At 46.8% G+C, this 14,074-nt stretch overlaps 1 protein-coding gene across 4 annotated transcripts in view; it reads left to right on the forward strand.

Moving 5' to 3' along the window:
• The window catches only part of LOC120812254 (ras association domain-containing protein 7-like), a 36,989-nt gene extending 25,405 nt beyond the window's left edge, over nt 1–11,584 (forward strand). For all 4 annotated transcript variants that reach the window (XM_078097849.1, XM_040168086.2, XM_040168085.2 and 1 more), the window contains 5 exons: nt 5,727–5,923; nt 6,566–7,485; nt 9,459–9,633; nt 9,720–9,827; nt 11,275–11,584. In XM_078097849.1, coding sequence (XP_077953975.1) covers nt 5,821–5,923; nt 6,566–7,485; nt 9,459–9,633; nt 9,720–9,827; nt 11,275–11,306 — 1,338 coding nt within the window. In that variant the 5' untranslated portion in view covers nt 5,727–5,820 and the 3' untranslated portion in view covers nt 11,307–11,584. The remainder of the gene's footprint in view (nt 1–5,726; nt 5,924–6,565; nt 7,486–9,458; nt 9,634–9,719; nt 9,828–11,274) is intronic.
• Nucleotides 11,585–14,074: the final 2,490 nt, after the last annotated feature.

Here is a 14,074-nt window from a genome sequence, read left to right on the forward strand (position 1 = left end):
GTTCACTTTGACAGTTACATGTTATTTGAGTTCCAAATGGAGCCTCTTTAAGTTTGAGCCAACCGGTCTGCCTTCTATCTGTGCAACGTGTTATTTTGGTGACTTGTGATGATAAGTGAACATGCCTGTTTATACGTGTGCATGTACTTATTGCACAGCCTCTATGCATGTGTGTGTTCTCTAGTGCGTGTGTGTGCTGTGTACATAGGAATGTAGATGGGAACAGAGCATTGTCCTCCTTCCCTTGCAAGTATTGCTGAGTCAGGACGGGAGGATAGAATTACATATGGGTGCCCATCGGCAGTCTGAGAGCCCTTCTTCTCCGGCTCGACCAACAATACCAACTGCTGTACTCGCAGGGCAAAGCCTGCAGGCAGCCGAGCCAAGCTCTCGGTAGAGACCAGCTCGGCCCGACCAGGTGCAGTCCTGCGTTAGCATTCTCACCGTTAGACGCCGGCCCCGTGGCCGGATCCGTGAGTCCGCATGAACAAATTCCCCGTCTCTAATGTACTCGCCTGCGCTCGTCGACCACGATTGAAGCGAACAAGAGAATGACTAATGCCAAATGCCAAATCAAGTGTGAGTAGGTCTTGGTGAGATGAATAATGTAGAAGTGTTCTTCATACTTTTCCCAAAGTTAAAATAACTGTTGGAGCCATTCTGAATACTGCAATGGGATGGCGCTGTTTTTGCCACCAGCCTATTTAACACCAGGGCTAATTAGTGCAGGTGTGGCGCACAGCGAGGCAGATAACTTTTGACCGTGAGGCACGGCGGATTGGGAATTGAATTGTTTGTCATTTTTGTTATAAATAAATGGATTGACATATCCGATGTTAAGTTCAGAAGTTTTGAAAGTAAGTTATTTTTATTTTAAGCCACAAACAATTCGCCGGAAAACACGAGTACAAAACAACTTAAATGTGCGCCAACAATAACAAAACTACCTTCTAAGCATTTTTCAAATATTGAAATTAAATAACTATTTTCTCTCACCGTTTCCTTCTCTCCTGTGGTTCGGGCCATCTGTTTGAGTGAGAGCTGCTGGTGATTCATGATGGCTGGGATTTCACGCTAAGTGCTGTTTTACACAGTGTGACTGGAGTGGTAATGACAGCCACAGGTGATGGCCAGATCCTGAGTTGCCGTGCCGAGGCTCGCTTCAGATCAACCAGACTAGTCGACATCCACCTTTTAAACCCTCCTCGATCATCAATTACATGCACAGCGATTGCAGTACCTGTGTGTTCGCCATTTGAACATGCGATACTGAGGCGAAGAGTCGAATGATCCCATTTGTTCAGTTCATCTGGGATTTCAGTCACGAACGTTTTGTTTGCACGTCGCCGTTTGTAAATAATTAATACTGCTGCCTATATTTGCCCTTGATATAGAAGGGGGAAGGTGTCCCCTGCATTAATGAACCACTGATCCACTTTCGGTGAGATTTCACACTTGGAGGAGTCGGTCGGTGTGATGGAGAAGACTGCAGACAGAGATCCCTGCATCCAAGTATGACGACTAAAGCTTATTAGCGCTGTTTCTGATTCTCATTAGCATGTCAATGGAGGAAAGATGTAGGCGAAAGGGGGGGCATTTTCAAAGAGTTGGTCGTTCACAAGCATTCGGATTTTGTACCGCAAAACTTTTTCCAAATGAATGTGCTTTGAAAAAGAGAAATTCATTATTCATGAGGTGTGCTGAGGCTTCAGTGAGGCTCCGTTAGCAGGGAAGCAGGCAGCCGTTCAGTCTAATTAACAGGCAGCATGTCTGCGGATTCCGCTGCAGCCCGGCCCTCTGCTGTGATGAAGAAGAAGAAGCAGCAAAGTCACCGCCGCCGTCATAGTGAAACACACAGTTCTACACATGCATGCTCTAATGTTGGCACACAAATACAATGTTCTCTTGGAAGCGTAACAAGAGCACACGTAACCCAGTTTTCTTTTCAAATGTCGAGCCGGTTCCACGAACCGCAAAGAGGACTGGATGCTGTTGGATGTTAACACCTTCCAGCTTCGACCTCACTTTCCCAACATTCTACCGCTTTGTCACCCCATAAAAGCAAATGATCTACTGTGTGAGATGTATGTTTACATTTGAAAAGTTAGTTTACTACTTAATATCGGCCAATAGAAACTCTGCGATTTGAGATCTGGTGTCCTGATGGGCCCAGTGCACCACTCCCTGCTCTCTGACCGCAGGCACTGAAGCCGTGCTCACTATGACTTCTCCACGGGAGTTACGGTGTGCGGCTGTACGGCGCGAAGCTTTCGGAGATCGTCATGAGCAGATAGAGGCGCGCGGTCAGGCCTGTCGGTGGTGTTATGCAACGTTAAGCTTCTCTCCAAGTTACAGTGTGTGACCAAAGGATGTGTTTGTGCGTTTGATTCCACAGTATGACACCCCTATGGAAACAGTTTCGGCAGGAATTACACATTTCTCTTGTTGCCGTACAAAAGCCGTGCTGGGAATACTCATGCGATTCATCACGAGTTCTTCCACAGAGAACTAGTCCTGATTGCCGAAGCAAACGGATCATTTTCTGCTATAGTCAATAGGTATTCTGCTGCGCTCAATCCCGGGCACTTTGTTTGTGCTTGGTCTCTTCTGTCCTTCAACACAGACACTGTGCTCGCTTGGTACACTGAAACGCCGGGTGACGAAGACAGAATGGTCACGGAGGACAAAGGAGAGTGTCTGTCCTCGCGTCAACACGTGGACGCAGCGGAATGGCACTAAAAGCCGGCGTCGCAGGCGAGCCAGGGTTGCCAGGTTGCCAGGTTGCAACAAAAGAGGCAACAACCGTTGTGGCGCGCGGAATGTGGAGCCGAGACAACAGTTGTGTCTCAGCAGGACGGACGAGACAAGGTTACTCGCTTCCACACGTTGCTGCCTCTCTGGGTGTTTGTTTGTCTGTCCCTGCCAACCTGGGCCAGAGTGGTACAGAGGACAGCGCTTCACCCGGGCACTGTCCATTGTCCTCCTGACAACAAAACCTATTATGTCCTCTTCAACCGGCCGGGGCCAGGGACTTATTGTCTGTGTTGATCCTGATAGGGATAACAGTGCCTACTTGTCGTATTCCTGTGTGCCTGTGTGTCCGTCTGTGGCTCGGATCTGAAGCGCTGCGTGGTGCACGCGCTGCCCTTTTACTCCCGCTATTGTTCGCTGGACTTCTGTTGCTGCAGAGATAGCACACAAATCACTGTAGCAACATCTCACTAATACAACAGCACACACACACACACAGGCTTGTACATGAAAGCAAGCAAACCCAACCTTTGACCAGCATGACGCAGAGTACTGTACGTCCCTGTGCGCACACGCTCACACACATCACACACCCAGTAAGCACACTCTTCAGGTAGCCTCAGGGCTCAGGTGTTCACAAGCCACGGTGCAACAACACCCTTGGGATTTTTTCTTCTCCTGATAAGCTTTGCTCTTCCACGCATGTTTCTCAATTCTGCTCATGACTAAAACGGAGATGAATGTTTCACCTCCGAACGAAATCGAGTATGCAGGGTGTGTCCGCCCAGCTCCGCCAGATCTTGTGCATTGGCGCTTGTGTGTGTGTGTTTTTATTTGTTCATTTGTCATATGTAAGGGGGAAAGGCCACAAAAATGCTGCTGTTGAAGAGCGACAGACCGGGTGATGAAAGACGCAAAGCGGGTCAGCTGGGCGGGTGAGCGATGGCGAGCGCGGACAGAGGAGAATGGCTCCAATCAGCCTTATCTGTCAAGCCCCCCCTCCCATCCCCCATGTCTGTCTCCTTCACTGTCTCTGTCTCTTTCTCTCCCTTTCGTCACACAGTATCACTAGTTTGTTTTATGTTCGTTGTGCCTGAGCCACTCCAAAGAGGTTTGTACCTTATGGACTGCATTTCGCTGATCGTGTGAAGGTGCTGCTGCATTTCAATGACAACTGCCACAGGACCAGCGCTGCGCTGGGAAATAGGAGCTGGGTTCGGCGAATGTCTGCTTCTCAGTCTTGTGTCTGTGACAAAGAGAATAGATTGCAACCTGAAACTCACAGGCCTGTTTGTTTCCTGTTGGTGCAGATCGTCACAGTTCACCAGCCAGGAGGGACAGGAGCAAAGCATGATGGGAGAGGGAAATTCACACGTATTTAAAAAAAAACATATCCGAAGTTCAAGATCTGCGTGATCTTTGCAATCAGTTTTTTCTCACAGTTTAGGTTATTTTAAGTTGGGAGTCTGGTTCCAAGGTGGCACTGCATGAGGCCTGAGGACTTTGTTTGTTATTTTATACCTATTCACCCCTGCATGTAAAAAAAGCCTCACAGCCAAAGCAAATGATTGTCGAGTGACTGCGTCACTCAACCAGTTCGACTTAATTACGTATTGCAACAGAGCCCACTGCTCCTTCAAGGACACCTATTGTCTTCTCACTAATGGTGAAAGTGCCGTGCTTCATTTAGGAAAGCACTCCCTTTTCATATCAACTTTGCATGTGGTAAAAAGAAGAACAAGAAAAATCTTTATATGTACCTCTAAGCTGTGTGCCGTCATAACACCCACCCACAACACCGGTGTCATTTGAGCTGTTGAGCTGTGTGACGCTGTTGCCACAGCAGCTTCTGTATTTGCCATCCAAACAGCGGAAAAGTAATCAGGTCAGGGCTTTGTTAAGAAAAGCAGGAATTCCTCCGGAGCGGCTCCCCTATAGGCGGCCAGCGGAGCAGAGCCGGGCCTTGGATGAGGGGGGGGGTAATGGTGAGGCTCCGCATTCAACGCCTCCCAGTGAGAACCGGGGAGACCGGCAGAAAGAGGACACCATCTGTCTGACTCTTGGTGGAGAGTTGTCTTTTACCCACCTAGGCTACAAAGTTTCATTAACTGTGCCAAGCTCGGTAGATAATCCTGCCGCCGCCCGAGGCATTTCACGTTTTTATGAGCACTGCGGTATTTTATTACCCCGTTTTTAAAGCTTAGCTATAAAAGTACAGACGGAGAGAGAGAGAGAGACTGAAGACTCATCGTACCAATGTTCATTTTGGTTAAACCTGCTGGCCCGATGCGTGTAAGGCAAACGGCTGATCTGCTCTATGGAGTCTGATGAGACCCGGTTCTGGTCCTGCTGAGGGGATCAAACTGAACTCAACGCACACACATACACACTTGTTCTATCTCTCTTGCCACGTTTCTATGTATTTCTACCCGCACAAACACCCTCTCCCACACGTAGACACACTTGAGTTGCTCCACTTTCCCTGTCCCTTCCCCTTGGCAGTAAGCTATCATAACGGCTTTGAAGGAGCCCAGCAGAGCGTTTAATTGGGTTACTGATTGGCATTTACGCTTCCAGGTCCACAAGATTCTACCGAGGCTCTTAACTAACCGGTATGAACAACAACAAAATGCCACCCTGCTCTCCCCTCCCCTCCTCGGCTGTGGGTCCTGAGATTTACAATTCAATTGTACTCTGACTCAGTTTTTGACGTCAGCACTGTTTGGAGTAGACACTTGTGAGGGTGCTGCATGTATAAATGACGTGTGTTTAAGTTACTAACTTAGCTGTGACACATTTCTGTGATTACTGACCACTAAAAGCTTTTGGAAAGTTAGTATTGTGTCCTTTTTGGTCCTCTCCGAGATCTCCCAACTTTTTCCACAACTCTGCTTCAACTGGAAAGTGTGATTTCTGGATTGGTCCTTAACCCCGCCGGCCTACACCTAACCTGAATCTCTCCTTTCCCTTTTCAGAGTCTTTGACATGCGGTGTTGAGTCGTGCCGTCGAGCCAAGCTGATCTGTTTTGAAGACCATCTTACCCTTCACCTTCCCCCGCCTGGTCACGGATGGAGCTCAAAGTGTGGGTGGACGGAGTGGTGCGGGTGGTGTGCGGCCTGTCGGAGGACACGTCCTGCCAGGATGTGGTCATCGCTCTGGCCCAGGCCATCGGTGAGCGCCTTCTCCGCTGTGAAACCATCGGGTCGTCGTGTTGTGATGCTACTCGGCACCTTGTCTCTGCTCGGTGGACTCATCTTGCATAGTGATTTCGTAACAACAATTGGAATTTGCTCTCACCTTCTCCTCTGACCCAAATTGAGTTCTCTTGTTGCATTGTCAGGGGGTCAGTTTGGATTTACGGGCTCCCTGTCTTTTTTTCCTCTGGCTTTATTCGCTTTATTCAAGCCTTATGCTGCAGCAGCGTTGAACAACATAAATCCAGATTTAGCACTCCGCTCCTTCCACGAGTGTGATGCCTGCCAAGCCATCGGGGAAGGCTCGTCCTAATTTCAAGGTCCTTGTGGAAACCTCAGTTTATTCAACATTTTTTACATGTTTTGCAAGTCTTACAAAGAAGCCTTTCTTCCAATCCTCAAAGGCACGAGCATCATCATAATGCGTCCGATGTCATTTCTTCACTACTTGCATAACGGCCGGATTTAAATCAACAGCATTAATGACAGTAAAGGAGAAGAACGATCTTGACTGTCTCTTCAGTTTGGGGGTGTTTTAGGTTCGGTAGCTTGTGTTCTCTTTCAGCCTGTATGTGTATATGTCTTCGTCCTCACCCACTGTTCATCTCTCTGTCCCCAGGTCAGACAGGCCGTTACATTCTGATCCAGCGTCTTAGGGACACAGAAAGGCAGCTGTTGGCCACGGAGAAGCCTCTGGAGTCTCTGGCTAAATTGGGCCAACATGGAGGCGAAGTCCAGTTCTTCCTGCGCCGCACCGGCCCTAGCAGCAGCGACGGACCCTCCTCCAAACAGGACAGGCCGAGCCCCCCTTCACTGCCTAAGCATCCTGAGCCGGAGCTTTCCAAACGCAGCCAGCGTGCTAAGAAAGCACTCACCTTTAACCTGGGACCATCCACCTCTCCTAGAACCAAGGCCAAGCTGTTAAAGAGGTCCGCTCGGGACTCTCCGGAGCAAAGGGCCTCCCCCTCCCCTTCTCCGAGTCCCGTTTCCCCTCACGCGCTGTCCCCATTGCCATCGGCATCCAAAGAGGAGGTCATCAGGAATGTTTTTCAGCAACAGGACAGGCTGAGGGCCATGGAGGCCCAGCTGGAAGCCCTCGAGAGGGAGTCACATACCTGGGAGCGTCCCTACTCATCTCCGTGTCCTTCGCCAGTTCCCCACGCTCACGTGCAGGAAGAGATGAACACTTTGGAGCTCGCAGCGCGGAGGAACCAGGCGGAGCTGGCCCACGAGCAGTTCTGGGAGGAGGAGCTTGAGGCCGAGGTGGAGAGGGAGCGAGTTATGAGGACGAAGCTGGGGGAGCTCCACGCCAAGCTCGACGACTGCGGGCGGCGGCTCCACTACTTCTTAGTTCGCTCCGCGCAGCTGGAGCAAGAGATCCGGAGAGAGAGCCAGGAGGAGGGGAGAGCCAACGGGCCCGAGGAATCTCTGGACGCCATTAAGGCCGAGCTCCAGAGCCGGGAGAACCAACGGACTGAGCTGGAGGAGCAGCTGTCTGAGACTGACAAGGCTCTTGGGAAAGCAGAGTCTTTGATGCAGGTAAGGAGAGAGGTGACGTTTCTGGAGAAAGGGCTATAAATCCACATCGGCCCGCGTGTTGTCATTGGAGGGGTGTAGCACAGGCCCCTCTTACTGTGAAACCGTATCCCTCTCCTGCCTGCATACTGCTGCAGACTAACAGCAGTGCAGAGACACTTGACTCATTAAACACATGATTTATTGTGGCATTTTTTTACATATGAATAATTATTCAACAGAGTTTGATGACATTAATGCTGTATATTCATATCCCACCTTGTATGAAAATGTTTTATTGTCTGAAAGAACAACTTAAGGTCTGGCCAAACTGGTTTGGCGGATATCGTATTGTATGCATGTCCTGAACACTTAGTTACTAATGGTGTTTACATTACACTGCCAGTATCTACATATCCTTGTACACTGTGTATGGAAAAAGAGATTAAAGAGGATTGATTTGTAGAATAAAAGCCCCTTTTATTGGATCGACCCGGCCTCAACGTATGGTAGTTTGTGGTGTCATTGTTTGTTTACTTTTCGGTAGTTGTCATAGATGCGGCTCTATCAATAAAAGCCGAACCCAGTCTGAAGCTCGAAACTCGAGTTCCATGATCATCCAAATGAAACCCAAGACTGTTATCCACTTGGTAGATCTCATCGTTGTCATATGGTTTGGAATGTTTTACCTCAAGGAAGTAGAGCACAATGAAAACATTTGTAGTCAAGGCCGACGTGTTTTCATCGGACGGAAAGACCTTTGCGTCTAACGCTCAATCCACTGGGCTATAAAGAATCACTGACAAACTGGCTGCAAAACCGAATAAAACATAACGATATGGCCGTTTGCTTTTCTGTCAGTCATCCTGCTGGGGATGTGTCTGACTCAACAGACGGATTGATGGAACAGGGAGGGATTGTGTCACGATCAATTTGCCAATTACATAGACAGCATCCAGCTGCAGAACAGGTATTATCCGGGTACTCGGCCATGTCATAACAAGAGTTTATATGCAGAAAGTAACCACTGAGGCATTTTTCCACCCAGGCATTTATTACTTTTTTTTTTGCATTTATCACAAATAAGATGCACGCTAATCCTGCTAATATGATACAGTATAATACAGCTCAGTTGGTTGTAATTGAAAGGTGTGCATGTGCAGCAGTGTCGTCAGTCAGCCGATGGGGTTGAAGATGACAGTCGAATGTGCTCGAGATGATGAGCACAGCATTCCTGTCCTTAGGCTAATGGAGGCAGACCTGCAGGTGCACGAGCTGCCTCAGCAGGCTGCGTCAGTCCAACAGCAATTATAGACACACACACACACACACAAATGCAGGAGTTTGTGACTAGCATACTGCTTTGTGTACTGCGTGCAGAGACATTGATTAAGCGCAAATGGCAAGTTGATTAAGACTGATTGACGGGCCTGTTTGTAGGCATCACAGTTGAATCTGTGTGTGTGAAGGTGATGCCACACTCATGAGCATGTCTAATCTCCATGTTTAAATTGATGGGAGGTGAATAATATCTTGACCAATTGACATCTGATCGATCAACAACAACTTAGAGATGCAGCAGGCAAAGGAGCATTTTCATGTATCCATCGACAAGACAAGCATATACCTCAGGCTTTTGGCATGTGATGGAATTAGAAGTATGCTTAAGGTGATGTATGATTCATTGTTGCTCAAGGGTTGCATGGTGGGTGACTAAACGTATAGACTCTGCTGCCCCCTCGTGGTGAAAGGTTGTAGAAAAAATACACATCCTGCCCTGTAAATACTTAAAATTCTCCTTTTTGGTTAACATTCAAGCCATACAGAACCGAAGATCGAGATCTACCAAAACCAGGCGTATTTAGGTCATTTAGGCGTACGCTGCACCCATTCACAGGCAAACAAGGCGCCGGTGCTCAGTGAGTCAGCGCTGACTGACGGGAGCTCTCAATGGCCCTTTGTTTCCCCTGTTCATTCATGTTTCTTTTCTACCTCAGGACAAGCAGGACGAGCTAGAGGAGCTGAATAAGGAGCTGAGGCAGTGCAACCTGCAGCAGTTTATACAACAGACAGGTGTGCTGCCGGCGCACGCCCACTCGCGCACAGAGCTCCGGGAGCAGCTGGAGCAGTTGGAGCTGGCCCATCTCCTGCCCGATGGGTACAGGAATGGAGGTACGCATACAAGACTCGCTTGTGTACTCTGCTGTTGAAATTCAGACGACTGGCCCTCTAACCCCCTTTTCCTGTTTCCCCATCAGGCCCCGGTGCAGCTCACACGGAAACGCCGCCTCGCCCCACCGCCAAACAGTTCCTGGGCCATCCACGCAACCTGCAAAACCCTCTAGTGTCCAGTCTCAACCCCGAGGGTGTGTATGTGTGAGACCCTGCTGCTTCCCAAGTCCATCCCGCTCTGCTCCTCTCCTGCCCTGCCCGTCCCCCTGGTCCCAGAGCCCCCCCCCCTCCCCCGCCGCCCTCATTCTTTCCCCCGACCCTTGACTTGATTGGGTTTTAAGGGCACAAGCTGCCGTTTGTTTGGTGTCGGGCGGTGGGATCATCTGTGTGGTGGATCCCTGCTTCCTGCTCAGCCTTCTTCCTTGTGTTCTACCTTTTCAAGACTGAAAGACTTCTCTTCAGCACCTAACGCATAGGCTTTGGCTGATTCCAGTCTTATTTTCTTTATTTAACTGTTTATTTGACACGTTCCCCCCTTCCGTTTACTCAAGTGTTCCCGCTTTGATTCCCTGGGTGTGTCTATCCTTTCATGCCGTCTCTTCTCTCTCTTCTGCTCTTGTCTCTCACAGTAGCTGCTTTGGTTAAACTCTGTAATACATATGGGAACTCGCTCCTAACACCACTTCCTCTGTAACACAGAGCGGCCTTTCCCGAGTCAACAACGGTCCACCGACGGCCGTTTTTCACCATATGTCTCCACGTAGCACTTTGATCGCACTGGGAATGACTGTAGAAGACATTCTGTTTGTAGTGCTCTTTTTACACTGTGACATGGAAAGACGGGAGGACAAAGCCTTTTCAGTTTGCCTTCTATGTATGCATAGTATTCATACGGGTCGGGGAGGGGGGGGGGGCGTATTTATACAATGCCTCGTACTTGACGCTTGACTTCCAAAGAGCAGGAGACTTTCATGGAATGTCTCTGCTGAATGTATTGCACTGACCCGTTCTCTTTCTGTGTGAAACCTCGGCCCTGCAGTTTGTTTTTCTTACATTTTTCGATCCGAGATAAAACAGGGGATACATTTCAAAAGAAGGGCAACAAGGCCGAGGTTTCGTTAGACTCTTTTCTGTTTCTCCGTTGGGATGTATGCGCCTGGTTTCTCTGCTGTGATCACACGCCTAACCTTTGACCTGTTATAACATGTGCAGCAAATTTAGGATGAGCTTTGTTACCTAAACCCTTAAAACAAACATCAAGCATTATATAAAGCAGATGTCTGCATTACTGTTATTCCCAAATCACCATTTCAAACCACCTAAATCAATTTTGACTTTGTGATAGCACTCATCATCCTATTATGTGTGTGTGTTATGCTGGCAGGTCAAAGTGACGTGTGTTGGAGTGTGCACCCCCTTGCCATCTGCAGTTTTGTGATTTCTTTGTGGGATTATACAACATCTCAGTTGGTATAGAAACAATGCATGAACCAATCCTATCGAACCGACTCTGACTGCAAAACCGTCGTAATTAACAACCGCCGGCGAGTGACCTGGGTCTCTCCTGTTGTGTCTTAGCTGAAACATGTCTTCCAAGCAAAGGGATGGCGTCATCCCCACTTATTTTTGTGTGTCTTGCAGTCGTTACTTCGCGAGAGTCGTCATGGAGATAAAACACGGACCGCAGGGCCAAAGGAAAGGTGTTCACTGTTCTGTCACCATAACCTCTGCTTTAACCCCTTTCTTTGTAACTCATTATGTAATCCACCATGATATACATACTGTACATACATAAGACAAATATATTTACAGAGTTTTGCTACTGTAAACACGACTGTAAACACTGCAAAGAATGTATGAAATGTAAAATAATTTAAAGTCCTTTTACCTAGAGCAATTACTATCACTGTATATTTAAATATAATAAAAATGTGCATTGTGTTTTAGCTAATATTTTGTTGAGTGGTTGTTTTTCTTAATGCCCTGTTGGATCATTGTTACAGCTACAGTTGCTATGAGTGAAGGTACAGTGCATCTAGAATACCCTGCAGTAAATAATTAACACACCAGTGTGCACTTTCTAAAAATGACAGTACCAAGAAGAGCCTATGTGACATGAATTATGAATACGTTTTAGGTACTGAAATATGCATGCTCTCGTCATAGCTTGTGCTACATGGGTGCTTTCACCCACAATCTTTCTTGGGTCTTTTATATCTGGTATTTACAGGTTACTGCTCGAAAGTTCACAGATGGAAATGTGGCTGACATCCTGGTAATGCACATGATGTAACACTGTATATCTACAAGACACGTGACCATAAGGGCCCCCGGGAACAAACATCATCTATGAGAGACGACTAAAGATGTTTTTAATTGAAAATGCACATTGTTGATGGTCTGTTGTGTGTTCGTACTATTAGTAAGAAAAGCTTTCTTTTTAGCACCAAAAGATGTCTGGGGAAAAAATATTGACTTCATCCTTCTGACTTCAAAAAAAAACTGGCAACAAAATAACTAATTGTTTAGTTATTTATTTATTAGCTGACTAATCAAATCCTGGCATAAGAATAAACACACAAATGCAGAAAGTCAGGCTTCTACACAAGACTTTCTTCCTCCACCCCTTTCCTGTTTGTTTACCCCGGGGAGTAAATATGCCAGCCGTTACACACTGAGAGTGACGTGAGCTTCCTTGCGCTCCAGAAAAAGCCCCGGACGGAAACCTTGCAGGTTTCTATAAATACTCTCATCTGATCTCACTTTGCAGGTATAATTCCAAGCAGCCACATATTTACTTTCCATTTAAATAGACACATTGAAAAAAAAAATCAAAAATCAAATTGAGTATGTGTTATTTCCACTTTGTGGCATTGTTGTTCCTCCTTAGCTGGTGTAACATAACATTTTCAGTTTAGTTAGATCTTATGATTAATTATGTAGAATGGGATTTTACTGAGAAGACTCAAAGCTTTCTGGCTTGGTAGCGGTTAGCTAAGCTGTTTAGATCCCACTGTCTGCACAAGACCACATGGTGCAACGCTGACGCCTACCTGTGGACACGAGGGACGCTTTACATACTCTTAAACTCAAAAGTCTTTCACTTTCTATTTCCTCCCTCGGACTTGAAACTAATGAGCCCTTGTACATAAAAAAAACAACAAACTTGAACTTTTGTAGATACCGTTTTTTTCCTAATACCCTACAAAGTGATCCACTTTATACTCACGCATTTCAAATTCAAAGCCAGAAGATCCCAATCTCGAAAACAGGACATTAACAGATTATCCTGTTTTGGGACACCACGCTGAGGGAATTATTATTGTTCATAGAATGGTACCAAATCCACGATGTTTTTGGATGAATGCAAAAGGGACGCAAAGTTGATCATTTTACCACTTTTGTATGAAAATTGATGGAAAGGATCTTCTTGGGGTTGGACGAGAGTGAGCATCTGCACTTCCACATTCTGGAGATGGATAAGTTAATGAGTCTGACCTACGGCTGCGTCAAAACCGAGTCGTTACGCACGAATGGAAACATCCTTACTGATAACAAGAAATGCATCAGATAGTAAAGTAGAAGGACAAATGATGGCACAATTGATTTGAGTAGAAACTTTACTTAGGATACAAATAACATAAGAAATAAGTATATAGTGTTTGGATACAATTTACTTGGATTTTATTGCTCAAAAATTCCTCAACACATTTGTAAATAAACTGGGAAACTGCTTATTCTACTGTAAAGGCGTTTCCACCTTACTGTATTTCCTCAATCCATTTTGCACTACACAACAAAGTTCTGTGTTTTATCATATAATGCTAATTTGTGCTGGATGGCTCCCAGGGAACCTCTTTAAGAAACCCCTGACCTCAAAACGGAAACACTTAAGCTACAAATCCTAAGAAGAAACTGAAATAAAACAGCAACGGTGGTGATGGTAAGCGTGAATCGAGAGGCATTGCAAAATAAATAGTGTGTCAACATATAGCAGGAAGTAGGCTGCACAATACACAAGGAGACCGCTGGGTGGGCAGTCATCTTAAGTCGGCCCGTCCCAGCAACGTGCACGGGACACGATCAAGAGTTGGGGTGGGGGAGGGGGGGGGGTTACTTCTTATAGATGTAAGTGTCTGGTCCGGCTGTGGCTGGTATTGGACGAGCCAAAAAGCGAGAAGTGCTCCCAAAACCAGGTTAGCCGCTGTCACACGCACAGTGGATTTGGACACTGGCACAATGTGCGTTAGTCAGTGGCTTACCTGCTTTTAGATGTCTCTGATATCATAATCACGAGCACACATTATCTGTAGAGAAACTGTGAAATAAAACAGAAACATATTAGACATACACAGCCAACATAAAGTAAGGAGAATAGTGGTACACCTTCTAATAACATCCCTTTTGCTTAGAATGTACCGTTATCCAAATTAGTGTAACG

Source organism: Gasterosteus aculeatus, chromosome Y (genome assembly GCF_964276395.1).
Source record: "Gasterosteus aculeatus chromosome Y, fGasAcu3.hap1.1, whole genome shotgun sequence".
Lineage (NCBI taxonomy): Eukaryota > Metazoa > Chordata > Actinopteri > Perciformes > Gasterosteidae > Gasterosteus > Gasterosteus aculeatus.